The 25,911-nt window shown below is 37.2% G+C and overlaps 1 protein-coding gene and 1 pseudogene across 6 annotated transcripts in view; one reads left to right on the forward strand and one right to left on the reverse strand.

The window, feature by feature from the left end:
* Nucleotides 1-25,911, forward strand: part of LOC427025 (Nipped-B homolog-like) — a 159,034-nt gene that overhangs the window by 103,285 nt on the left and 29,838 nt on the right. For all 6 annotated transcript variants that reach the window (XM_046905108.1, XM_040655189.2, XM_025144549.3 and 3 more), the window contains 13 exons: nt 2,535-2,717; nt 11,431-11,628; nt 11,812-11,883; nt 11,966-12,055; nt 13,137-13,240; nt 15,154-15,240; nt 19,423-19,654; nt 20,694-20,845; nt 21,251-21,331; nt 22,368-22,468; nt 23,769-23,907; nt 24,122-24,204; nt 25,330-25,462. In XM_046905108.1, coding sequence (XP_046761064.1) covers nt 2,535-2,717; nt 11,431-11,628; nt 11,812-11,883; nt 11,966-12,055; nt 13,137-13,240; nt 15,154-15,240; nt 19,423-19,654; nt 20,694-20,845; nt 21,251-21,331; nt 22,368-22,468; nt 23,769-23,907; nt 24,122-24,204; nt 25,330-25,462 — 1,655 coding nt within the window. The remainder of the gene's footprint in view (nt 1-2,534; nt 2,718-11,430; nt 11,629-11,811; nt 11,884-11,965; nt 12,056-13,136; nt 13,241-15,153; nt 15,241-19,422; nt 19,655-20,693; nt 20,846-21,250; nt 21,332-22,367; nt 22,469-23,768; nt 23,908-24,121; nt 24,205-25,329; nt 25,463-25,911) is intronic.
* Nucleotides 22,842-23,430, reverse strand: WPG (WPG pseudogene; annotated as a pseudogene).

The raw sequence follows: 25,911 nt of genomic DNA on the forward strand, positions 1-25,911 counted from the left end.
GATGTGAGTCTTGCCCTCTTTTGGAGTGGGGGGGGGCATGGTGCTGGCTGCTTGTGTCGTGATCTCAGGAGTTATCCCTTCATGAATGTAGTCAAATGGTGAGGTTAATGGGCTTGATAAAGAGTTTGTATTTATTTGTATACTCTTCCATGCTCTTTAAGGTAGAGTGGGAGAGGAATGTTGAAAGCCACTGATGTGCATGGTCTACTTCAATTATTTTTTTTTTTTTTAGTGTTCATCTTGGCTATGTTTTTCAGCTGATGATACAGTATTGAGGTAAAAGTAGAACTTCTGTCTTATGAGCAGATGTATCTTTCCCATTCCTTAAATTGCTCTTGTAGGAAAAGACTGCCATAGCCTTGCTGTTTTCCTTGAATTTTTGAATTTGTCAAGGCCATAGAATTGTTTGGAGGAGTGTGAAGTCAGTGGGCACGGGACTTGCATCACCAAGGACTCACTGTGCTATGTAAAGAGCACACTGGGAATTTTTAAGTCAAGTCACAGTGGAAAGGGTATTGTTAAGTTTGCACACTTAAGGATATTTGAAAATTTTCAGCTTTAACAAGCAAGCTATTCATCACTCACAGATAGTAATGTGAATCTTTGCACTGTAGTGCCCGAGAGCTATTTTGTAGTAGTACATAACTATTTTAAAAAGCATATTTCTTTTCAGACTACTTTGTATGTTAGGGAAGTACTTTGATTCTTTTTTCTTTTAGTTCTTCATCTAAAATATAAACTTATTTGCATGAGTGACTAATAGAATTAAGCTAACCATTGTAGTTACAATGACACAGTTATCCAAGAACAAGAAATAAGGCAGTATTCTTATAGAGTGTGTTTTGTTTGGCTTGAGAGTTGTTTGAGCTAAGCCAGAAAGAAAGAACTTTCCTTTCTGCATATGTGTCTGATACAGGAGGTTTTATTCAGTGTAGTTACCCAGAGTGACTACAGAGTTAAGACAGCAAGCTGGTGATGCATAAGGAGGTAAACCCAAAGCCTCAGTTCATATTTAAAAGCACTGGAACATCCTCTATCAAATGCTAAGAGAGAATGTGTAAGGAAACTGAGCTTGGTCTCTGTGGAATTACAGGAAGACTGGATATCAACAAAGTAAAGAGAGTCCCGTAGCCAAGTAATGTCTTGTAGCTAAAAAGAAGCGAGGAGAGGACAAACTGAGCTGTAGCCTAAGTTTTCATTTTTAATGTCAAAATGAAGATGTGAGAATTTATTGTAGAAGTTCCAGAATGTGGAGTAGCTAAATTTAAATTTGAGAATATTGAGAAATACAAAGCTAGGATTCATATCCCCACCCCAAACAAGTGGCACTGTTCCTTCTTAGACCCTACTATATTCTTTCCTATAATACCTTGATATTTGGAAAAGTTGAATTTTTAAAATGCAAGATTATATATAAAGATTGCAAATATGAAATTTCATTAATGGCATTTTTGCTTATTACCAAGTATTAGCACACGAAAATGGTGATACTTAATACTTTTGCTAACTTATGTGAAAGGCTTCATTAACATAACAAACTTCAAGGACAGTTTTTCTTTGAACTCGTGTTCATTTGCTGCAACAGATGTATCTGAAAATAAGTCATTTAGATGTATCTGAAAATGTGACTAGTTATTTCATATGAAATCATACCAAAATGTAAATCATACATCTGTTTTCCCTAGTTTTTTGTTTGCTTTCTTGCTTCCTTCTCCTTCCTGTACAGGTAATGGGTGCATCTATTGGAATCAGGGAGATCTTGACATGCAAATTCAATGTTAAAGTAAGCTTGGACCCTTCTAAAGATTAGATTGATGCTATTCTACAAATTGGAAACTACACGTGAAGTAATGAACAAAATTAGTTTCATAATACGATGAGAACAGTGCAATGTTGTCTGTTTACCTCAGTGGAAAAGAAACCTCATGTGGTCTAGCTTGCTGTATGAAACAAAAATCTTTCAACTTCACTTTGAAGCAAAATCAAGCAAAAATGTGGGTTGTATTATAAAACAATTAGTATGAGGTAAGAAATAATCTGAGGCAGAATTTTGGGGTGACAGACTTGACTTACGTTCATGGATAAGAACCTAGAGGTTCTACTGCAGATTGATTCTCCCTACCTACTAGAAAAGGGAAGGTTATTGTCTTATATATGCTAAATAACGATTGAGAATAAACAGAGGTATTATGAGGCACAATGAGTCCTTAATTTACCTACACTTTTGGGAATCCTGTTAAATTCAGAGGATGAAAAAATGACTAAGTTTTGTGGAAGTAGAGCAGGGATGATGTTTTAATAATGCAATTCACCAATTTATTTTGTTAATTTCCAGTTGCAATGTCAACAATATTTACACATTTAGAAAGGCCTGTCAAAAACATCCAGGTATATTTAACCATGGAATTGTTAGTGGATATATTTTAAGTGGTTCCTGAGAAAGAACTGTATTGTTGGGCCCCTTTTTAAATTTTTTTTGCTTTTATTTTTTTTTTACCTCGTTCACATTTATTTTTCTTACTCTCTATTAATAGGTAGCATAGATCAGTCAGTATTAAAGGAGTTGCCTCCTGAACTATTGGCAGAAATTGAATCCACCATGCCACTTTGTGAACGTGTGAAAATGAACAAGCGCAAACGTAGCACAGTTAACGAGAAACCAAAATATGCTGAAATCAGTTCTGATGAAGACAATGACAGTGAAGAAGCTTTTGAATGTAAGTAGTACAACATTCTTTTTCTATTGCTAAAGACTAATATTTTACTTTTACAGTAAGTTTCTACTATTTTTAGTTAATTTTGAAAAGTTGGCTAGCTTAAAACATATGAAAACAAGTTTGCTGTCCAGACAACTACTTGAAAAAAAATTTTTTTTTCTTTTAAAGCAATAATTACTTGATTTCAATTTGTAACTCAGCTTCTACTACTGTTTCCCTGGTATGATGCTGGAAAAATGGGAATTACTTCTGATGGGTTCTCAAATTATCACTTACTAGACTTAAGGGATCTCAACAAAAGAGAGGAAGTTTGTAGTTAAAATTTTGCTGTGTGATAATTTCTGTATATGCTTCTAAGTTAGGAAGGGAATTTGCTACTTAAGAGTATAATTAGTTTGTAAATATGGAGATTCAGTTAGCCAACGTTGAAAAGAAACCTGATTAAAATAGAGCGAATCAGTTCAGTCTGAGTAACATCTTAGCTGCTTTACCAATGTGGGGCTACAGCAAAAGTACCTGTTAGTGTTAACCTAAGAAGGCATTTTGCTTGTATAAACTTCTTATGGAACTTTTGTAAAACATTTTTTGCTTCTTAGTCTTTCTCAGGCTCCAAAAGAGAAAGATTTGATTGTCCTGCTTTTAAATGCATTTCAATTTCTCCAAGAAATAAGTTGTGATTATAAAAAAACACACACACACACACACACACACACACAATGTAATTGTGATGCCTCTGATCTTTATCAAAGAAGAATGTCCCTCTTGTTTGATTTTCCTTTAAAATATAACTGAATAATGTTGCCTTGACCATGAGTACAAAATCTCCAAGGTAACTTGTAATCAGACTTCATTATGGCAAAGAATTATTTGCTTCATTCAGGATACAGTATTTTCTCTTAGCCATATAATATTACCTGCTTATTGTGCTAATTATCTGGAACACGGAATTAAAAAAAAGTGAAGCAAAATTATTTAAGATGGTTGTCAATGGAGAGGATTGTCAGAAATTTCAGTGAGACTTTAATCTAGCTATTAGTCACATTGGCTGTTGAAATTGTTAAATATGAAATAATGCAAATTAAGAAAAACTTTCACAGTCGTTATATGCTTTAAAGGTACTCTAGGTTCATTATATCTAGTCATGGTTCATTATATCTAGTCATGAGATCTGGCTATTATAAACAATCAGTGAGACATAAGATTTAAAAATGAATTATAATATTTCTTAACGGATACTGTAGAAATGAATTAAAATGAGGAAAAATGATCGAGAGAAATTTTCTGACAAATACACTGAACAGATTTGTATTGTTACATGTCTATTTCAGAATTCATTTGATTGTCTAAAATTAAACTCTAAAAAAGGAAGTGATGCATGTCTGAGTTTCTCAGTCCATTAAATGATGAAAAATTTAAAAAGGATAAAATCTCTCATACAGCAAGTGCTCAGTGTGTTATTGTTTAGAAGGAAATGAGATGGTTTTTAGCACAGATTGAATTTTACACAAGAATAATACTTCAAAAAATATTATTAGGCTTACATTTTATGTCAATTTTGTGTACTTTGGGTAAACTTCATAGAGTAATGTCTTATTGTGAATAGCTTTTCTCATGTTTATCTTATTTGCCTTGCAGAGCCAATACAAGTGTAATGCAATGCTGCATGACAAAACAGAATGATAAAATGGTCAATTTAAATTTCTGAAGGAAAGTGATATTGGAAATGAGTTTTCTTACGGAGATGTAGCTGGGGTCAGAATTCATCCTGCAGAACTTAAATTACTACTGATTACCTGTAAACTGTGGAGACAGAATTCATCTACCTCCACAAAATAAAGTCTCACGGGGGGGGGGATCATTTAAGAAGTGTCAAGTATTCTCCCATAAAACACTTATTTCCTTTATCCAATATGCTCACTTCAGGTAACCCAGGCAGCCCTCAATTTCTTCATTTGCAGTTACCTGTCAAGCATTTTAAAACTGAAACTTAGTAGTTCAGGCATCATGAACATGACAGTACTGCCTCCAGAAACAACTGATCCAGAAGCAGTGCAGTTCAAAGCCTGAGCTAAGTTATTACTTTAAGTTTTGGGCCACCTCTTTGCAGAAATTTGATAATATTTTCAAAAGTGGGAGGTGCAGAGCATTAATATCACCTCAGTTTCAATAGTTTTTCAGTCCTACTTAGCCTGAGCTGCCTATTGGCTATATCCTGTTTATATATAATATCCTCATTCCCATGCTTATCAATAAACTGGGGTTGTGAAAATGATTTGTCAGTTCTGTTCCAATACTGCAAAAATGCTCAGAGCCATTTTGCTCAGAAACAACCCTATATACAGTTATACCTCTCTAACATTTAGGAGAGTTGGGTAGAGACATACAGATATAAGGGCTGTTATATGCCAGTTCACAAGAGTAATGAACTCTCCTAGTCTTGAGTGTAATGCTTGGAACAATTTTGATCTTCACAGTTAATATTCTACATCTCTTTACTAGTCTAGTTATTTTGTTATATTAGATAATGGAGAATTTCATGGATGATAACTTCCTCTTTCAAGTAGTATAGGAAACCATGAGAAAAGGTGCTATGCTGGACCTTGCCCTCACCAACCGGGAGGGGCTGGTGAGTAATGTGAAGCTCAGGAGGGCAGCAATGGCTGTAATGACCATAAAATGATGGAGTTCAAAATCCAAAGTGGGTGTGCAGCAAGATTGCTCAGGAGAGCAGACTTTGAACTCTTCAGGAAACTGCTTGGCAGGGTGGCATGGGAGAAAGCCCTGGAGGGAAGAGGGGCCCAAGAAAGCTGGTTGGTATTCAAGGACCATCTCCTGCAAGCCCAGAAGCAGTGCATCCTGAGAAAAAGGAAGGCAGTCAAGAAGGCCAGGAGGCCTCCGTGGATCAACAAGGAGCTCCTGGACTAACTTAAGTGCAAAAAGAAAGTCTATAGGGAGTGGAAGCAGGAACAGGTTACCTGGGAGGACTACAAAGAAGTTGTCTGAGCAGCTAGTGAGCAGGTTAGGAAAGATAAAAGCCAGGTAGAATTAAATCTAGCCAGGGACATCAAGGGGAACAAGAAATTCTACAGCTATATCAGTGATAAAAAGAAGGCCAGAGAGAATGTGGGCCCTCTCAGGAAGGAAACCTGGAGACCTGGTCACAAGGGATATGGAGAAAGCTGAGGTGCTCAGTGATTTCTTTGCCTCAGTCTTCACAGGCAAGGGCTCTGGCAACACTGCCCAAGCTGCAGAAAGCAGTGGTAAGAACCTGGAGAAGGTAGATCTGCCTGCTTTAAGTGAGGATGAGGTTCAAGACCATCTAAGGAACCTGAAGGTGCAAAAGTTCATGGGACCTGATGAGATTCATTGTGGGGTTCTGAGGGAACTGATGGATCATAGAATCACAAGGTTGGAAAGGACCTACAAGATTGTCTAGTCCAGCCATCCTCCCATTACCCTTGCCACCACAAGCCACTAAACCATATCTTGCAGGTCCTCATCCAGATGCCTCTTGAACACTGCCAGGGATGGCGACTCCACCACCTCCCCAGGCAGGCCATTCCAGTGCATGACCACTCTCTGAGAGAAAAAGTTTTTCCTGTCTAATCTAAACCTCTTCTAGTACAACTTGCAGCCATTTCCTCAGGTCCTGTTTGTTGCCTGGGAGAAGAGGCCAAACCCCTCCTCATCACAACCTCCCTTCAGGAAGTTGTAGAGTGCAAGGAGGTCTCCCCTAAGCCTCCTTTTCTCTAGACTGAACAATCTCAGCTCCCTCAGCTGCTCCTCATAAGATTTGTGTTCCAGACCCCTCACCAGTTTCATTGCCCTTCTCTGGACACATCCCAGGGCCACGATGTCTGTCTTGTAGTGAGGGGCCCAAAACTGAACACAATACTCGAAGTGCAGCCTCACCAGTGCTGAGTACAGGGGGATGATCACCTCCCTGCTCCTGCTGGCCACACTATTTCTAATGCAGGCCAGGATGCCATTGACCCTCTTGGCCACCTGGGCACACTGTTGGCTCATGTTCAGCCAAACATCAACCAACACCCCCAGGTCCCTTTCCTCTTCACAGTCATCCAGCTACTCTGCCCCAAGCCTATAGTGCTGCGTGGGGTTATTGTGGCCAAAGTGCAGGAATCCAGCACTTGGCTTTGTTGAACCTCATCCCATTCACCTCAGCCCAGCAATCCAGCTTATCTAGATTCCACTGAAGGGCCTCCCTACCCTCAGGCAGATCAACACCACCTCCCAACTTGGTGCCATCTGCAAACTTACTGAGGGTTCACTCAATCCCTTCATCTAGGTCATCAATAAAGATGTTAAACAAGATGGGCCCCAGTACCAACCCCTGGGGAACACCACTTGTAACAGGTCACCAGCTGGACTTAACCCCATTAACCACTACCTGTTGGGCACAGCCCTCTAGCCAGTTCCTTACCCAAAGAAGGGTATACCTGCCCAGGCCACAGACAGCCAGTTTCCCCAGGAGAATACTGTGAGAGACCATGTCAAAGGCTTTGCTGAAGTCTAGGTAGACTACATCAACAGCCTTTCCCTTGTCTACCAGTCTGGTCACCCAGTCCTAGAATGAGATGAGGTTAGTCAAGCACAACCTGCCTTTCATGAACCTGTGCTGGCTGGGCCTGATCCCCTGGATGCCACGCATGTGCCATGTGAGCTCACCCAAGATGATTTGCTCCATAACTTTCCCTGGTACCGAGGTCAGACTGACAGGCCTGTAGTTCCCTGGATCCTCCTTATGACCCTTCTTGTAGATAGGAGTCACATCAGCAATCCTCTAAGACCTCTCCAGATAACCAGGAGCACTGGTAGATGGCCGAAAGCAGCTCAGCAATCACCCCTGCCAGCTCCCTAAGCACCCAAGGGTGGAGCCCATCCGGTCCCATAGACTTGTGACAGTCAAGATGGAGGAGGAGCCCTCTAACTGTCTCCACCTAAATCACTGAGGGTGTATTCTGCATACCATCCCAGACTTCCAGATCAGGGCGTAAAGTGCCCTGAGGATAACTGATCTGCCTATGTCAACAGTTTAAGGGCTGGTCCAGCCCAGTTCTGTCACTAGTGGGGCGGAGGGATTTCATAAAATCCCCACCTCCAGGAAGGGAAACAGGGGACCCCAAAATAATTAAAAACAGCGGCAACGATCTGAGGAGAAACAAACTAATTTACTAAATATAGTATCAGAATGTAAGATAACAGACTATAATACAATATAAAAAAAACAATAATTGAGAGAAAGATTGTCTGAGAGCCAAAGGCCTTATGCTAGTACTGAAGCCTTGCATGCAGTCGGGAGCAGCAGTTGCGAGCCAATCCAACAGGGAACACGACAAGACGAGAAGAGAGGGACGAGTCAGATGACCTGCGCCCTTATATCTGTTCCCTTGAGCAGGAATGATAACAGTACTCGAAAAGGCTCTTGGGGAACGTAGTTCTTCTCTTCCAGACAGGTACCCGGAACTAAAGCATTTGCTCTTTAACTCCCAGTACACTGCATGATGTTGTGATGTGGAATACTGATAACCAAAAATCATAAAACCATGACAGCCTATTAAAGGCAAATGTAAAGAAGGCCTTGAGGACCTCAGCCTTCTCCTTATCCTCAGTGGTCACATTCCCTGCTGCATCAAGTAAAGGATGGAAATTCTGCTTGGATCTTCTCTTACCATTGATATATTTGTAAAAGGATTTCTTATTCTCTTTTACTGCAGTGGCCAATCTGAGTCCAAGTTGGGCTTTTGCCTTCCTAACTTCCTCCCTGCATACCTTAGCAACTTCCTTGTAATCTCCCCAAGTAGCCTGTCCCTTCTTCCAGAGGACATAGACTTGCTTTTTCTTCCAGAGTCTCAACAATAGTTCCCAGTTCATCCACACTGGTCTTCCTCCCCTACCAGCTTACCTTACAGCATTCAGGGACAGCCTGTTCTTATGCCTTTAAGATTTCCTTCTTGAGGAGCATCCAGGCTTCCTAGATGCTTTACCCTTAAGGAGCAACTCCCAAGGGACCCATGCTACAAGCGTCCTGAACAGGTCAAAGTCCACCCTCTTGAAGTTCAAGATAGCAGTTTTGTTAGTCACCCTTCCAACATCTCCAAGAATAGAGAATTCTACAATTTCATGGTCGCTCTGCCCAAGACAGTCCCCAACCTTCACATCTCCCACTGGTCCTTCACTGTTAGCGAAGAGCAGGTCTAGCAGGGCACCACCCCAGTAGGCTCTCGTACCAGCTGCACAAGGAAGCTATCTTCCACACACTCTAGAAACCTCTTGGACTGCTTCCTCTGAGCTATATTTCCAACATACACCAGGGAAGTTGAAGTCTCCCACAAGAATGAGTGCTGGCAATCACGCGACTTCTGCAAGCTGCTCATAGAATGCCTCGTCCATCTCTTCATCCTCATTAGGTGGTCTATAACAGGCCCCCACCAAGACGTCGCTCCCCCAGGCCTTCCCTCGATCCTTACCTACAGACACACAACTTTATCATTCCCAAGCTCTTCAACATCAAAACAGTCTTTAATATAAAGGGCCACACCACCACCCTTCCTTCCTTGTCTATCCCTTCCAAAGAGCTTGTAGCCATCCAAATGATTGAATGATCCAAACAATGAATGAAGTTGTCAAGCTGCAATCCATCATATTTGAAAGGTCACGGTAGTCTAGTGAAGTTGCTCCTGATTTGAAAAAGGGAAACCTAACCCCCATTTTCAAGAAGGGGAAAAAAGATGATCCTGGTGGCCTTTTATGATAGAGTTACAGCATCAGTAGATAAAGGAAGAGCAACTGACATCATCTGTCCAAACTTCTGCAAAGCATTTGACACTGTCCCGCATGACATCCTGGTTGCCGAACTGGAGAAAAATGGATCTGATGGATGGGCCTCTCACTGGATAAGGAATTGGCAGAATGGTTGCACTCAAGGAGTTGCTCAGTGTCCAAGTGGAGGCCAGTGACAAGGGGCATTCCTCAGGGATTGGTGTTGGAAGCGGTGTTATTTAACATCTTTGTAGGTGACATGGACAGTGGGATTGAGTGCACACTCAGCAAGTTTGCAGACGACACCAAGCTGAGTAGTGCAGTTTACATGCTAGAAGGAAGGGATGCCATCCAGAGGGACCTGGACAGGCTTGAGAGGTGGGCCCATGCCACCCTCATGAAGATGCCCAAGGCCAAGTGCAAGGTCCTGCATTTGGGTTGGGGCAATCTCAAGCACAGATACAGGCTGGGCAGAGAATGGCTTGAGAGCAGCCCTGAGGAGAAGGATTTGGGGGTGTTGGTTGATGAAAGACTCAATGTGAGCTGGCAGCGCGCACCTGCGGCCCAGAAGGCCAACCCTATCCTAGGTCACATGAAGAGAAGTGTGACCAGCAGGGTGAAGGAGGTGATTCTGCCCCTCTGCTCTCATGAGACCCCACCTGGAGTACTGTGTCCAGTTCTGGAGCCCCCAATACAAGGAGGACATGGAGTTGTTGGAGAGGGTCCAGAGGAGGGCCACAGAAACTATCAGAGGGCTGGAGCACCTCCCCTACAAGGACATGCTGAGAGAGCTAGGGCTCTTCAGCCTGGAGAAGGCTCAGAGGAGACCGTTTAGCAGCCTTTCCGGTATCTGAAGGGGGCATACAGGAAAGCTGGGGAGGAACTTTTTAGAAGGGCAGGTAGTGACAGGATGAGGGGAAATGGCTCTAAGCTGTCAGAGGGTAGATTTAGACTAGATATTAGGAAGAAATTCTTTACTAGGAGGGTGGTGAGACACTGGAACAGGTTGCTTGCTGAGGTTGTGAATGCCCCCTCTCTGAAAGCATTCAAGACCAGGCTGGATGGGGCTTTGAGCAACGTGGTCTAGAGGGACATGTCCCTGCCTGTAGCAGGGGGGTTGGAACTAGATCTTAAAAGGTCCCTTCCAACCCAAACCATTCTATGCTTCTATGGTACTATGTCCTCCTGCATATCCTTTTCATGTTTTACCTTAGCATTCTATCCCCTTAAAGATGTATAGGACTATCTGAAAATAAGAGTTCTTTGTTCTCCTCCTCCCCCCCCATCTTATTTCCACCTAATTTCTGTTTCTGTAGAGAACACTTATCCCAGTTTCTTCAACATTTTTGTCCTGTGCTTACTGGTCTTGAGTGAAAACTGGTTATAATAACCTTCAGTGGTATGTAATCACAACTGAGCACAGAATTGTGCCTCCTTTGCACCAAATTACCTGCAATATATATTTCAAGACAAGTTCTCAAATGTCTTAGCAAAACGAAAAGTCTTTCAGCAGCTAGATTGCTACTTTTCATTGGAACTTGCAGTGTTAGATGGGCAAAGTGAACACTGAATTGTAACACAGATGCCTATTAATAGTCACAGTTGCACAACTGAAGAAATCCGTGTTTTCTTATGAAAGGAAAGGATGACAGTTACTTCGATTTGTTCCACTCACTTTTGTTTAAAAGGAGAAGTGCCCTTTAAATTTGTATTTCAATTTTTTTTTTTTGCTAGTGTCTATGGCAATTTTAGGCATGGTTTTCATGTAATTCAAAGAAATTGTTTGAATAATGCCATAACAGAGTTTTATAAAATGGTTTTAGAGTGTTCACTTGTTTTATGGAATATTTATATGCTAATGTTTAACTTGTAAATGGATTATTTTGAGCTATTAAATTTTAATACTTAAAATGAAAATGAATTTCATTTCTAGCTTCTCGAAAAAGATATAAAAAAGACAGAGATGAAGCTTGGGAGTATGAAGAACATGACAGAAGAAGTTCTGGTGACCACAGGAGAAGTGGTCATTATCATGAAGGAAGAAGGACTTCTGGTAGTGGCCGTTACCGTAATCGAAGTCCTGATGACTCTGATATGGATGATTATTCTCCTCCTCCTAGCCTCAGTGAGGGTAACTGATCATTATAAATATTTCACTTTCATTCATAATGTGAAAGGATTTTTAAAGGTTAAGTTGAACACTTCAAAATTAACAGTTTTTCATGCAGTATTTAATACAAGCATAAAAAAATCTAAATAAGCATTTATTTCAGTTTTAAAAAGCATTTGTTTCATTCTTTATTCTCTTAATTAGTGGCTCGAAAAATAAAGAAAAAAGAGAAACAAAAGAAAAGAAAAGCTTATGAACCTAAACTAACACCTGAAGGTAATTTTAGAAGACTTATTTTCTTCACTTTGTATATCCTGTATTCTATATAAAATAATTATTTTTTTTCTTCCCCCACTAGAAATGTTGGATTCTTCAACTTTTAAAAGATTTTCTGCTTCAATAGAGAATATTCTGGAAAATCTGGAAGACTTGGATTTTACAGCTTTTGGTAATATTTCAGAAATTTTCAAAATAATTCCCCCAATTAGAAACACAAAAAACACAAAAACTGCATCTCGGTATTTTCAGACTTCTTTCTTTCTGACTGAATTGCCTACGATACTTGCTAGGATATGTTGCGTTCATATATATAGCATCTACCTTGAGTAGTGTGAGCCTATACCTTTACAATTTCACTTGCTGCTAGAGAAAGATGACTTACCTTCCTCCTCTCTGCAGAATCTGAACAGGTCATAAGTCAGAAATAATAGTCTACTGAGTGCATCTGCTGCATGTGGTCTCTGACTCTGATTATTAAATTCAAGCAGCAGAGTTCTTATGCACTTATGACTGAAACACTGAATTTGTATACTCCTTATTCCTTTCACTGGCAAATGAACCAGACTAGCATTTGTCAAAGTAATTCAGGTTGACCAAGATGACTTTCAATTGAAATGGATAACAGAGCATGTTTTTTTTTTCCCCTTACCATCTTTGTCATAGTATTAGAACCAGGGGAGGAATGGAGTAAACAAAACACTACTGTTTTTAAAGCAATCATGACTACACTCTTGAATTTAAAAGTGAAATACTGAAATATTGGTTCTGTCTACTATTGTCATGGGTTTTTAGTTTTTTTTTTGGCAAGTATGATTACAACATAGCATATTCTAGGGTATCATATGTGTTTTTCATCTATTATTCCGCCCCAGATTTGAACTTGAAAATTAGAACTACAATAGCTTAAGATTTGTTTTACTGAAATGAGCGGTACTGCAAAGGCTACAACAAATGGGTTTTCTATATTAAAAATTGTCATAGTTCAGCCCGGGTTGGCAGTTCACGACTTTCACAAATGGAGACCTGATGTTAGACTGTTTGATATTTCAGAGCATACAATCAGTCTTTTTGAAGAAGTACAGTTGTTTTTAAACAACCAGAAGTCATTATCAGTCTTCATTACATCTCAAAAAAAAAATCAATTCTTGACAGGTTTACTTTAATTACTTCTTCATGGTGGCTATAAGCAGTGGTTTCTTTGAATTCTTATTAGAAATATGATTGTGGGTTTTTTTTTTTTATTGTTTAAGGTGATGATGATGAGATTCCACAAGAATTGCTCCTGGGAAAACATCAGCTAAATGAGTTAGGTAGTGAATCTGCAAAAATCAAAGCAATGGGCATTATGGACAAGGTATATCTTCATAGTCTTCACTTCTTTTTGAACACTTAATTTCATTACACATACAGAAAAATGTATTCCCTGTAATAATATTCTACCCTCTTCAGTTGTGCAGGTGACATACTGTGAACAGCTATCCTTTTGTTGAACTTAGCTGAAGTGCTTTAAGAGTTACTGTAACTTCACTGTTACTGTTTCTGATACTGAGATACTTCTGTTGAATAGCTTTCCTGCAGCAACAACTCTGAGTATGTACCAATATGTAACACACATGCCTGAGCAGTAAAATCTAAAATAATCTACTTCCACAAAAAACACATTAATCTATAGCCTTTGCTCCTTAAAGCTAGCATTGAGCAACCACAGTAAAACAGAACCTACCAGAAATCAAGAAATCCATTCTAATATAAACTGTTAGTACATTATAAGTATGTTAAGTCTGTTCAGTATTGTACTGAACAGTTTATTTCCTTCCTCCCTCCTGAAAACCCTTTCAAGCTTAAAAAATAAAAATAAAAAGTAATACCTCTAGTGAAAAAGCTTATTTCTTGGAGACTGCATATCATGGTTTCTTTGCTATAGTCTACTTGACTTCAGTTAAAGGAAATCTTCTGCACTAGAGCAAACCATTGGTATTATATCTCCAGAAACAATATTCATCATTTTCTTAATGTAAGGAGAAAAGGCAGTTAATACAGTTGTCTTTAACCAGTTCCAGACCACACAAAAAGAACAAAGATCATAATTCAGTAATAAAAAAGAAATAGCTTACCCCTTTTCTGAGGATCCAAGCTCCCTAGAAACTTCGAAAAGAGATTATTTCCAAGTACAGGTACTCCTCTTGCGGCTGCCAGCCCTTAAATGAGATTAGGGAGGGGTGGGGCTGGGCTCCAGCCCTTCTGGTTGCACAGGTAAATTGCTTGCACCTGTGCTTCTAAGGTTGGTTATGCCCTTTCACTAGGTGTTTAATCACTGGTTCAGGCTGTGATCTGATGGTTCCCATAATTTTATCTTCCTAGAACTCTTTGCTGTAGGTATTCTTATGTTACACTATACCTGTTCTTGACCATTCTATGCTGTTTATGAAGCATCTGTGAAACTACTTATTACAGAAGTCATTCTGGATTTTCTTTAACTCAAGATTTAGTTATTTGTTCTGGCCTCTTTTTCAGTTCTTCCTACCTTCATTTGTAGGATGCTTTCAACCTGAGCATTTTGCTTTCTTGATAATTCTCACACTTAAACTTTATTCCCTAATTTTTATACATATGTACATACATGTATACATGAAGTCAGAAATGCGTTGTTTCTAAAAGTGAACACCATTGTTATCTGGATGAGTGAAGTTGGTTCTTCCACAGTTCAACATATTCTACAGATTATTTAATTGTAACTCTGTAGAACATCATTAAGCAAATTTGAGTTACTTTTCAATGTGCTAGTTTTTCGAAGTTAATAAAATTACTAAGAATACATTTCCTCTGTATTAGCACTCAAATACCAAATAATTTTATTTCTGCTCATCTATAAGGGTTAGATTTTCTTTTAATAAAGCTCTATATTGTCATCTAGAATTAGTTTTTCATACTTGTATTTGGTAAATTTCAGTTTCTAGAATCAAGAGTCTATAAAACATTATTTGTAGATATGCAGTTTTAAATCTATTAGTATGGATTTTGCTGTTTGAAAATGCAGTTTGATTGCAATCTTAGAACATATTTCACTAGTTTAATTATATTATCAGCATTCTCAATCATGCTGTGCCAGAAACTAAGTCAATATCTGATCCTTATCTCAAAAGTGTTTACAAATTAAGTTTAATGCTAGAATTACATAACGTGTTCTATCTTTCATCAATGAACATTTTTTCAGCAGTTTGAACAACTAAGTTCCTATAGTTGCCTGATGTGTTGTTCTTGTTTTAGCTCTCAACAGATAAAACAGTAAAGGTCCTGAATATTTTGGAGAAGAATATCCAAGATGGATCAAAGCTTTCTACGTTACTTAACCATGTGAGTTTCAAATTACATCATTCATGCCATTGTTCAGCATAAGATTTTCTTCACCTGAGTCACATTTAGTGGTAATTATAAATACTGTGTGTGTGTGGAAGGAATTTGATTTTATATATGTATGATTAACAGATGGTCAAATTTGAAATAATAATATATTTTTTCAGTACTACATGTTTTACTATACTACTGCTAACAAACAAATGGGAGTAATTGAGTTGTCTCTTGACTTATTTTCAAATATAGTAGTTTCATCCTGAAATAGTCATGGTAACTGATTTTACTTACACCAGGGGAAATATCTTTGCTACTTGTCCATAAAACTTCCCTTACACAGTAGAAGAAAGTATGGCTTTCATGTAGAGAGCGTATTCTTCCCCTGAGGAGGAGACATTTTAAATCATAGAATGTCTCGTGTTTGAAGGGGCCCACAAGAATCATCAAGTCCAACTCCTGACTCCACACAGGACTACCTAAAAATTAAGCTTCACTATACAGTTATTAATGTCTTAAGCAATATGAAAATATGTGAAAAGAAGATGCTGGTTTTCCTGCTCTGTTGCAATGATTGAGACTTTCTGCCAGTGTTTTAAAGTGATATTTTTCTTCTAGGTTTCTGTAGTAAAACTCAAGATTACCTGATGAAATTGTTCCATGATTGCAATTCAGAGATAAAGCTTCAGTTAAAAAAGAAGCAATCTTTAGCTAAAGAAATTTTAGATTTTTCTTAAAATATATTGAATGTAATTCAGATCATTATGACAAAGAAACCTTCTAGTAAGGCAGGCATGTCCAACCCACAGCCTGTGAGCCGCATGTAGCCCTTTACAGCTAGTAATGGGACCCCACAAAATCGTAAACTCTTAACATTACTATGTTATTTTTAGTGATATTTTTCATGAGTTGATTGCGCATAGCTTGAATGTGAACTGCTTAGGTGACAACAGAACGCTGTAGAGGAGGGGGTGTAGTGCAGGTGCTAACTCTACCTCTTGTGCCTGCCACACACACTCAGTTGAATCAAAACCCATGTATATTACATGTTACATGCACTTGTGCCACTTGGCGTAACAATGATTACCATGTGCATGCCTATGAAGACTCATGTTGTTGTTATTAAGCAGGCATAAGTTTTCTTATATAACTATTAAACTTGGGCTTGTAATATTTTGTAAAATAATTAATAAGTTAAATTTCTGTGGAAGAAATATCCAGAATGCTCATTCAGTGCTGACAAATTTTGTAATTTTTAACATTTCAAAAAGCTCACAAAAAGTATAAAATAATTTACAATGTTTTTAATAAGCTTGGGTGATATGTATTTGCTTAGTGTTTCTGCTATTCTGACCACTTGGGGGCAATATACAAGTAATAATTGCCTAAAGAAGCATGTGTCAGTTTGCTAATCCAACCATGTTAAAGGCGAGTTTACAGAGGATGCACATTATTACTACATTTATTCACTTTTTCTAAATATTTGAGCATTTGCTGAATTGTGTATTTAGTGGCCACTTTATGTTTTATGATAAAAACTAAAACAGATAATAGTAAAGTACAAGGAAAAAGTATATATTTCAAAATTATTTCTAATTCCAAAATATTCTTGTTTAAGCCTGGTTTTATAGTTGTGATAGGGATAGTAAATATAAAATATTATATATTTTATATGTGGCCAAAGGCAATTCCTCTTCACTTGATGCAACCTAGGCAAGCCATAAGGCTGGACACCCAGATACTATGCAGTAAACTTATGGTATTTTACAGTGCAGTGAAGATAATCCTACCTCCACATCAGGATATTATTAAAAGGCAAAATGCACTTGCAGATAGTTTTTATTCACAAAATTAACGAGCAAGAAATTAGGATTTAAAACTACTTGTTTGTGGGTTTTTTTAAGCCTCCTTTGTGCAAGGAACATATGACTTAGTTATTCCATGCAAAAGATTTACAGGGATTTGCAGGTGTCTATTGATTATTATTTTTAATTATTATTTTAATTTTTATATATATATATATATATATACACACACACACACCATTGTCAACAGTTCCAGCCTGGTTCTGTGACTAAATGGGGTGGGGGAAACCATGGACCTGTGCCCTGAGAAGGGAAGGGGGTAGGTAGATGGGCCTAAAAACAAAACTGCAGCAGTGAGCTAAGGGAGAAAACTAATTTACTAAATATGATAGCGGAATGCAAGATAACACAATATAATTGGAATTGAAGCTAGTAAATCAAATAAAATGAGAGTGTCCAAAACCAAATGCCTTGCTCTAATGCTGAAGGTGAGACAGCTAGGAAGCACACACCACAGAGAAGAGCAGTAAAAAAAAGGGGTAATCTTGTGACTCACAAGCAGTTTTATCTTTTCTTTTGAATGGAAAACAGAACAGTGAAGTCATCTTCTGGGAGATGTAGTTCCCTTCTGTGAAAGGTACTCCGGAAATATTGACAATCCACAGAACTGGCGTATTAACTCTTTAACTCCCAGTGCACTACATGGTGTTATGATGTGGAATACTGATAACAAAACCACTACAATTGTATTTGTAATGCGCTTCAGTACTTTTAGATTGTCTTACCCTAAAGGAAAAAAGTTGATAAAGTTGGACATTAGTATTTCACCATCTCCTTATTTTTACAAAGAAAACCAATGGTATTAAACTGTGCTGTCATACAGGCAGGAAAGATTCTTTTTCTTTGTAGTCATTAAGTATGGCTATATCTTGTACTGGAAACGTTATTGGAAATTCTCCCTGGTTTTGCTAATGGTAATGTTATAAAAAATATTTCAGTAATGCTGGGTGTTCATGATTACTCCAGTTTGTTTTTATAACTTGTTCAAACATAGAAGAATAGAAATTCTGTACCGCATGCTAAAACTAAATGGATGTATTTTATAAGACAATTTTACCCCATTGATAGTAGATGAGGCTGTGGAGAAGGTCTTATTCTTTTGAATTTCATGTGACTTGTAACAGTCTTATTGTGTGAGAATTCCCTCTAGTGGTGAAAGTTAGACTGGTCAAAGCAGCAAATTGTGTGCATAGACAACTAAGGAAAACACTAGATGAATGAGTTCAGTTTTTCTTAAGGTACATCAGTCTTAAGTAAAGAATAAGAGAATCATAGAATCACCAAGGTTGGAAAAGACCCACAGGATCACCCAGTCCAACCATCCACCCATCATCAATAGTTCTCATTAAACCATGTCCTTCAACACAACATCCAAACGTTCCTTGAACACCTCCAGAGTCAGTGACTCCACCACCTCCCTGGGCAGCCCATGACCACTCTTTCAGAGAAGTAGTATTTCCTAACATCCAACCTGAATTTCCCCTGGTGCAACTTGAGTCCATTCCCTCTAGTCCTATCACTAGTTACACGAGAGCAGAGGCCAACCCCCAGCTAACTACAACTTCCCTTCAGGTAGTTATAGAGAGCAATAAGGTCTCCCCTGAGCCTCCTCTTCTCCAGACTGAACAATCCCAGCTCCTTCAGCTGCTCCTCATAAGGCCTGTGCTCCAGACCCCTCACCAGCTTTGTTGCCCTTCTTGGAACATGCTCCAGGGCCTCAATGACTTTCTTGCAGTGAGGGGCCCAACACTGTACACAGTATTCGAGGTGCGGCCTCACCAGTGCTGAGTACAGAGGGACAGTTACCTCCCTGCTCCTGCTGGCAACACTACTTCTGATAAAAGCCAGGATGCCATTGGCCTTCTTGGACACCTGGGCTCACTGCTGACTCATGTTCAGCTGAGCATTGACCAATACCCCCAGATCCGTTTCCTCTACGCAGTCTTCCAGCCACTCTGCCCCAAGCCTGTAGCGTTGCCTGGGGTTGGTGTGGCCAAAGTGCAGGACCCGGCATTTGGTCTTGTTGGACCTCAATGTAGCAGAATGTAGCAGTCTTCATAGTGCTTCCCAATGATATATAGAAAGCTTCTTTGTGTTTTACCACAACAATACAGTGAGAAATAAAAGACTTGCAGCTTAGGGAGACATACTGCAAACATGTTGCTAGTAAATCAAACATTAGTAAATCATTAAAGCTGTTTTTGTATCATAAAGGAATGTTCTTGTATGCAAGTATACTAAAATGTCATCATTATATTGTACTTGGTTAGGATAAAAATTTGACTTTTTGTTTACACTGTCCCATTTTTCTTGCCTGTTACAGAACAATGACACTGAAGATGAAGAGAGATTATGGAGAGATCTTATTATGGAGAGAGTGACAAAATCTGCTGATGCTTGTCTTACTGCTATCAATATTATGACATCACCAAACATGCCTAAAGCTGTATATATTGAGGATGTAATTGAAAGAGTTATTCAGTACACAAAATTTCATTTGCAGAACACTCTCTATCCTCAGTATGACCCTGTATATAGAGTGGATCCTCATGGTGGTTAGTATTATAGGAGATTTAAAAAATTTTTTTACATTATATTGTTTCCCCTTTTAAAATTAGTATTTTAATATATTGTATGATGATGCAAGTGATATGACTTCCCTGAAGATTTTTATATGCAACTTTTATACTGATAGTTCTTTCATATCAAATACAGTATCTGAATTAATGCTTTTTGTTATATTGAGAATGATGAAATGTAGAATAAGGTAACAATGAATTAAATGTGTCCTCTGAATAACTTAGTCATATTAATGTTTAGGTATACTAAAATAACTGTAGTTTCAATATAATCATTTAGACCAAAGTATATAAAAGTTTGTCTGAAGTTTGTCTTCTGTGTACAGCTATTATATGTATAACAGTCATGATCTGTTTGTATAATGGCTTATATTGGTGAAAATTATTTTGCATTTAGTGTTTTGTGGTCATATACATACATCAGGGATCTGATAAATGTGTATAAATATCTAAAGGGAGGTGGGATGCAAATGGATGAGGCTAAACTCTTCTTGGTGCTGTGTAGTGATAAGACAAGGAGTAATGGCCTAAAACTTATAGGAAGTTCCATACTAACATGCAGAAGAACTTCTATACGGTAAGGTTGACAGAGCAGTGGAACAGGTTACCCAGAGAGGTTGTGGAGTCTCCTTCTATGGAGATATTCAAGACCCTTCTGGATGCCTACCTGTGCGACCTATTGTAGGGTACCTGCTTTAGCAGGGGAGTTGGACTTGATCTCTTGAGGTCCCTTCCAACCCCTATGATTCTGGGATTCTGTGATATCTTCAGATGTGAGTGTCCAACGTCAAGAACTGTTTAAAAAATCTTGGATTCAGATTTCGGAAGAATTATGAAAAATTAATGTTGTGAAATTCTTGCTTTTGAGCTGATAATACTAAATACTTTTTTTTTCCCTGTAAAAGCTGCATGTAGAATTGTTTGTGGGACATTTTTTGAGAAAACAGTCATCTTTCTATTATGTGATGCAACTGAAACATTGAAAAAATTAATGAAAATATTTTTTATTTTCTAGGTGGTGTTTTGAGTTCAAAAGCAAAACGTGCTAAGTGTTCCACCCACAAACAAAGAGTTATAGTGATGTTGTATAATAAAGTTTGTGACATTGTCAGCAGTTTGTCAGAGTTGCTAGAGATACAGCTTCTTACTGATACAACTATTCTTCAGGTAATTTTTATCAGAAGAATTCCTGTCTTGAGAGTGTTGTGGGTTTTTTTGTTTGTTTGTTTCTTTTCTTTTCCCAAAGAGACTGTAAGGTGTGATTATGTCAATAACATAAAATATGAAATCAGTACAAACTTTTTGATAGCTAACATTAGACTGACTAGTCTGTAGTGTAGTATGTGTTTTTTCCTGCAGAAGAGAACAGGAAGATAACATTTCATGTTCAAATCTTTAGTGACTTTTATTGTACATGTAAGAAAAGTTTAACCTGATTGTATTCAATTTGCAAATAATATGAAGTAACGTGTTGTTGAATAACTATCCATTTAATGAATAACCTGCTTGTAAAATTGCATGAATATCAGTTTGTCTGTCAGATATACTTAGAATAGTTTTTTCCATTCATAGGTATCATCTATGGGAATAACGCCTTTCTTTGTAGAAAATGTTAGTGAACTACAGTTATGTGCCATCAAATTAGTGACTGCAGTAAGTAATTTTTTAATTTGCAATTTCATGTTCCTGTACATCTGAGAGTTATTAGAACATTTATATAGGCTGTATTTTTGATGGTAGACAATTAGAGCTCAGAACTGATTTCATTTAATGTTTTTACAGTTTGGTATCATAATCTAGGAACTGTATTAAATCTGCCTGAGTTGCTCCTATTTCCTATTTTCTTCTTCTATAGGAAGAATTAGCCTACTTATGCAAGGAACTTCCTGAATTATGGTTATGTGGTTTACAGTGTAAACACAAACCCCTTTTTCTTACCTGTCCTTTGTTGTGTAAGAAATCCTAGCAATATGATTTTCCTAATTTCCTTTAAGGTTTGAATGCATGCAATGGAATAAGCTATAGAACATCAGAGTACTTTTATAATAGAGTAAGTTTTTCTCCTTGGAAGAAAAATTAATGGAGCAAATAAAAGATTATTTCAGGAAAAATTCAGTGCAACATATGTGTTTGTTCAAGTGGAAGTTTTCTGTCTTTTTAAGAATGATATGCTCCAATAATTATAAAAGGAATTCTGCCTAAACAAAAAGATAAGCAAACTCTACAACTTTGACCCCATAAATTGTAAGAATATTGCATGTCTGGCAAATATTGAAGACTAAGATATTAAGTAAAATTAGTTTATCACGCATGTTCTAACATTGTGTATGTGTTCATGTTAATTTATGCTAGCATAGTTTTGCTATATATACTGGAGTCTGAAAGCTTAATATTTCACTATTTGACTTTCTTATACAGTTTATTTCTACCATTGACAGAAAACTTTAAATTATATGGTATTTTTAAGAGCTATTACACATTTGTGTTGTTAAAGATTTTAAAAATATTTGAATTTCTTAATGTATTTTATAAAGAAATGCTTTGAAATAAAAACAAAATAATGCATTAACAAAAAGGTATTTGTTTAGTGCCATGTGAAGTGTTTGGTACTATATATCGTTTTAACAATAAATTTATCAATTAATATTTTATGTAACAAATTTTTAACAATCCTATGACTGTTAAATAGGTCTTCTCCAGGTACGAAAAACATAGACAGCTAATACTGGAAGAAATTTTCACTTCCCTTGCAAGGCTACCAACTAGCAAGAGGAGTTTAAGAAACTTCAGGTAATTTTGGACATAGATTGCTATCTTGTAGATAGAAACATTTACAGTTTTGTACATTTAGGATTTTAGATTTCAGTATTAACATTTCTTAAGAAAAATTGCAACTTCAAAAAATGTTGGTATTTCAAAATTTCTACAGCAAGAGCAGAATTTTCTGACAAATTTATCTTCTAATAGTCACTGTTTATTATGCCATTGTACTTGCTTACAAAAATAATTGAAATATTTAGTCTTGTTAGCCTTCTCACTAGGGATGTAAATTGAGTATAATGCTAGTGTGCATTCAAAGGGATTTTTGTTGCAAAATTTTTTTATTCCATTTATATGGAGTTAGGTAATTCATTGTTAAAACTGAATAGGAGAATTCAGGGTGGAATTCTTTGAAGACATACTCAGAGCATTCTTTCTGGGAAAGGAAACCAAACTACTACTACTTTGAATGCGTTTTGTTTAGGAACCACTCAGTTCACTTTGTGTTTTAAGTGCTTCAGCTGGACTTCAGACCATCTTCTAAGTAATGGGTTCAGGTTGAGTCTGAGAGATAATCTGACCTGAAGTGGATTTCAGTTAAAATTGACATTCCGCACATTAGGTGATTCTAAAACATTTATCGTTGTTGTTGGCACTGATTTAGTTCCTTGCTTGTATACAGCTTTCCCCTGGAGATAGATAAATTGTCAATGAAATAGGTTAACCAATCTAGGGTGGATAAACAGGAAATACACAGTAAAATAAATGCACTGAAACTTTTAAGTAAAATTCAGTGACCCTAATGTTAACATGATTGCTTATGCTTAGTATTTCATGTTGTTTTGATTATAGTCATCAAAGACATCTAGCAAATAGGAATGTGGTAGGCATAGGACCATAACTGCTAGATACTCCCTTTGAATTAGGATCTTTGCCAGAAGGAAGTCACTATCTCAAGTTCATAGTGACTACACTATTTATCTATAGAATTCTAGCTCTGTTATGTTAAAGGGCATTTCTATGGCTACAGTCATGAAGGGAACATGTTAAAGAAAATTTGATACAAGAAGATTTTCTGTAGATTTTCAGCTGCTAAGATTTCACAGATATTCTGATAATCATCTGTGGGATGTTTCAGTTCATCTCTCCTACCAAGAATAATACTGTTTTTGTTAGACCCAATCTTTCACTTCATAAGAGAGGAGCAAATGACTACAATATCTAGAACAGATTTCTAGCTGTGGTAAAGTTTTTAGAAATCTTAAAATTATTTAAGACCAAAAATAATTGTTTTATTTTAGTGTTAATGCTATCCTTTTCATGTTAACAGGTTAAATAGTAGTGATACTGATGGAGAGCCTATGTATATTCAGATGGTAACAGCACTAGTTCTGCAGCTTATTCAGTGTGTTGTGCACTTACCATCAGCAGAAAAAGATTCTAATTCAGAGGAGGAATCGAATAAAAAAGTAAGGAAATTTTTTTTTGTTAAATACCCATAATATTTTAATTTTTTGTACGGGAATGACTGTGTGCTTGTGGGTATAATGTTTTATGATGGTGCTCTAGTAAGCAGATGACTTAACTTTGTCTGCTGTAATTATTTGATGCATGAGAAATGCTGATCTGGAAATCATATTTCTGTGTATGCTAAAATATTAGACTAATAAATCTTATCTTTAGGTGGATCAAGATGTGCTTATTACTAATTCATATGAAACAGCCATGAGAACAGCACAAAACTTCCTTTCTATTTTCCTTAAGAAGTAAGTACTTTTACATTCTTTAGTGTATTGATGAAGCCAGGTCTGAATAAAATATGCCATACCTTGAGACAAAACTAATTACTTCACAATGCTAAATACCTACTAGTAAAGTTACTTTTAACAATGTATTTTATTAGATCCCTGAGAGAGTCAGAGATAGTATTTTTTTTTTTCTCTGAACAAAACTATGGCACAGAAGTTCTACGGAGAGTACTTTATACATTTAAGAATATGTCTGATAGTTTATCTAGGATTATTTTATCAGGTGCTACTCATCTGAAGCATGAAAGAGGAGGCTGAATAAATATTTGAGTGGTGAAACCAGATTCATTCAGTCATAAGGATGACTAAAGAAAACCTAAAATCACTTTCATTAGCTAAAGTTAGGAATGTCAGTAGCTGGATAGGAGAAAAAAAATAAAATATACTTGAATAATAAAGCTAAGAATTTTTAGAAAAAGTTCTGCAGTTTTTATCTTGTTAATTTCTACTGTTAAGCTGAGAGACTGTTTAGAGATCTAGTCATCTCTCTGTGTGCTTCTTGTATCATTAAAGAAGGTAGGAATGTCGCATATAAGTGAAACACTATCAGATATGTTCTTTTGAATTTTACATTCTGATTTTAATCTTGAAGAATATAACTGAGATGTCTTATCACTCTGAAATAAGTCAGTCCAAGCTTAGAGTCTACGCTCAATACCTACTGAATACACCACTCTGAATACTGAATATACCTACTGAATACTACCTTGTCCATCCTCTTCATTCAGACTTCAATTCAAAACAATAAATGAAAAAGTTTAGGGGAAAAAAAAATTATTATCTTGGATTAGCTGCCTTCCTTGCAGTGAAAATTAGTGATAAAGGTTTGAATGATTTGTCCTTAATGGCCTTAACTTGATAAAATTATTTTTCTCTTAATACTCCAGGTTTGAGTTTTGTTTTTGGTTGGTTGATATTTTTTTTCTAATTTGTTTTGGTTTTCGCGTGCTTTTTTTAATCACGTAAAACTTGTTGGGTTTTTTTTTTCTGGTTAAGCATACTATTTATTTATTTATTAACATCAGAAGAAAAGCTTTAAATGGTTCCTAAATTTGCTTCCATAATGCATTTTCTTCTAAACAGGTGTGGTAGTAAACAAGGGGAAGAAGATTATAGGCCACTGTTTGAGAACTTCATTCAAGATCTTCTTTCCACAGTCAATAAACCAGAATGGCCAGCTGCAGAATTGCTGCTTAGCTTATTAGGAAGGCTATTGGTAAGGGATTCTTGTTTTTAATTATGAAGTCTTCTTTATTTAAGTTTCAGCTATTATAATAATGCTTTCTGATAATTGATAAACACATGCATCTTTTAAGGATTTTGTTGTGTATATCCCTATTCTGTAATGTATAGTTGATAAAATTTAGGTCAGAAGATCGTTGATTCACAACTTGGGAAAGGTCATAGACTTCCATGAGAAACAGTATTCCTACTTCTACTACAAATGGATGGAGCACAGCCCTGCTGAAAAAGACCTGAGGGTACTGGTGGATGGCAAGTTGGACATGAGCCAGCAATGTGCCCTCGCAGCCCAGAAAGCCAACCAACAAGGGAGGGCCACAAAAGTGATCCAAGGGATGGAACATCTCTCCTATGAGGACAGACTGAGAGAGCTGGGGCTGTGCAGCCTGGAGAAGAGAAGACTCCAGGGAGACCTGAGAACAA

This window comes from Gallus gallus, chromosome W (genome assembly GCF_016699485.2).
Source record: "Gallus gallus isolate bGalGal1 chromosome W, bGalGal1.mat.broiler.GRCg7b, whole genome shotgun sequence".
Lineage (NCBI taxonomy): Eukaryota > Metazoa > Chordata > Aves > Galliformes > Phasianidae > Gallus > Gallus gallus.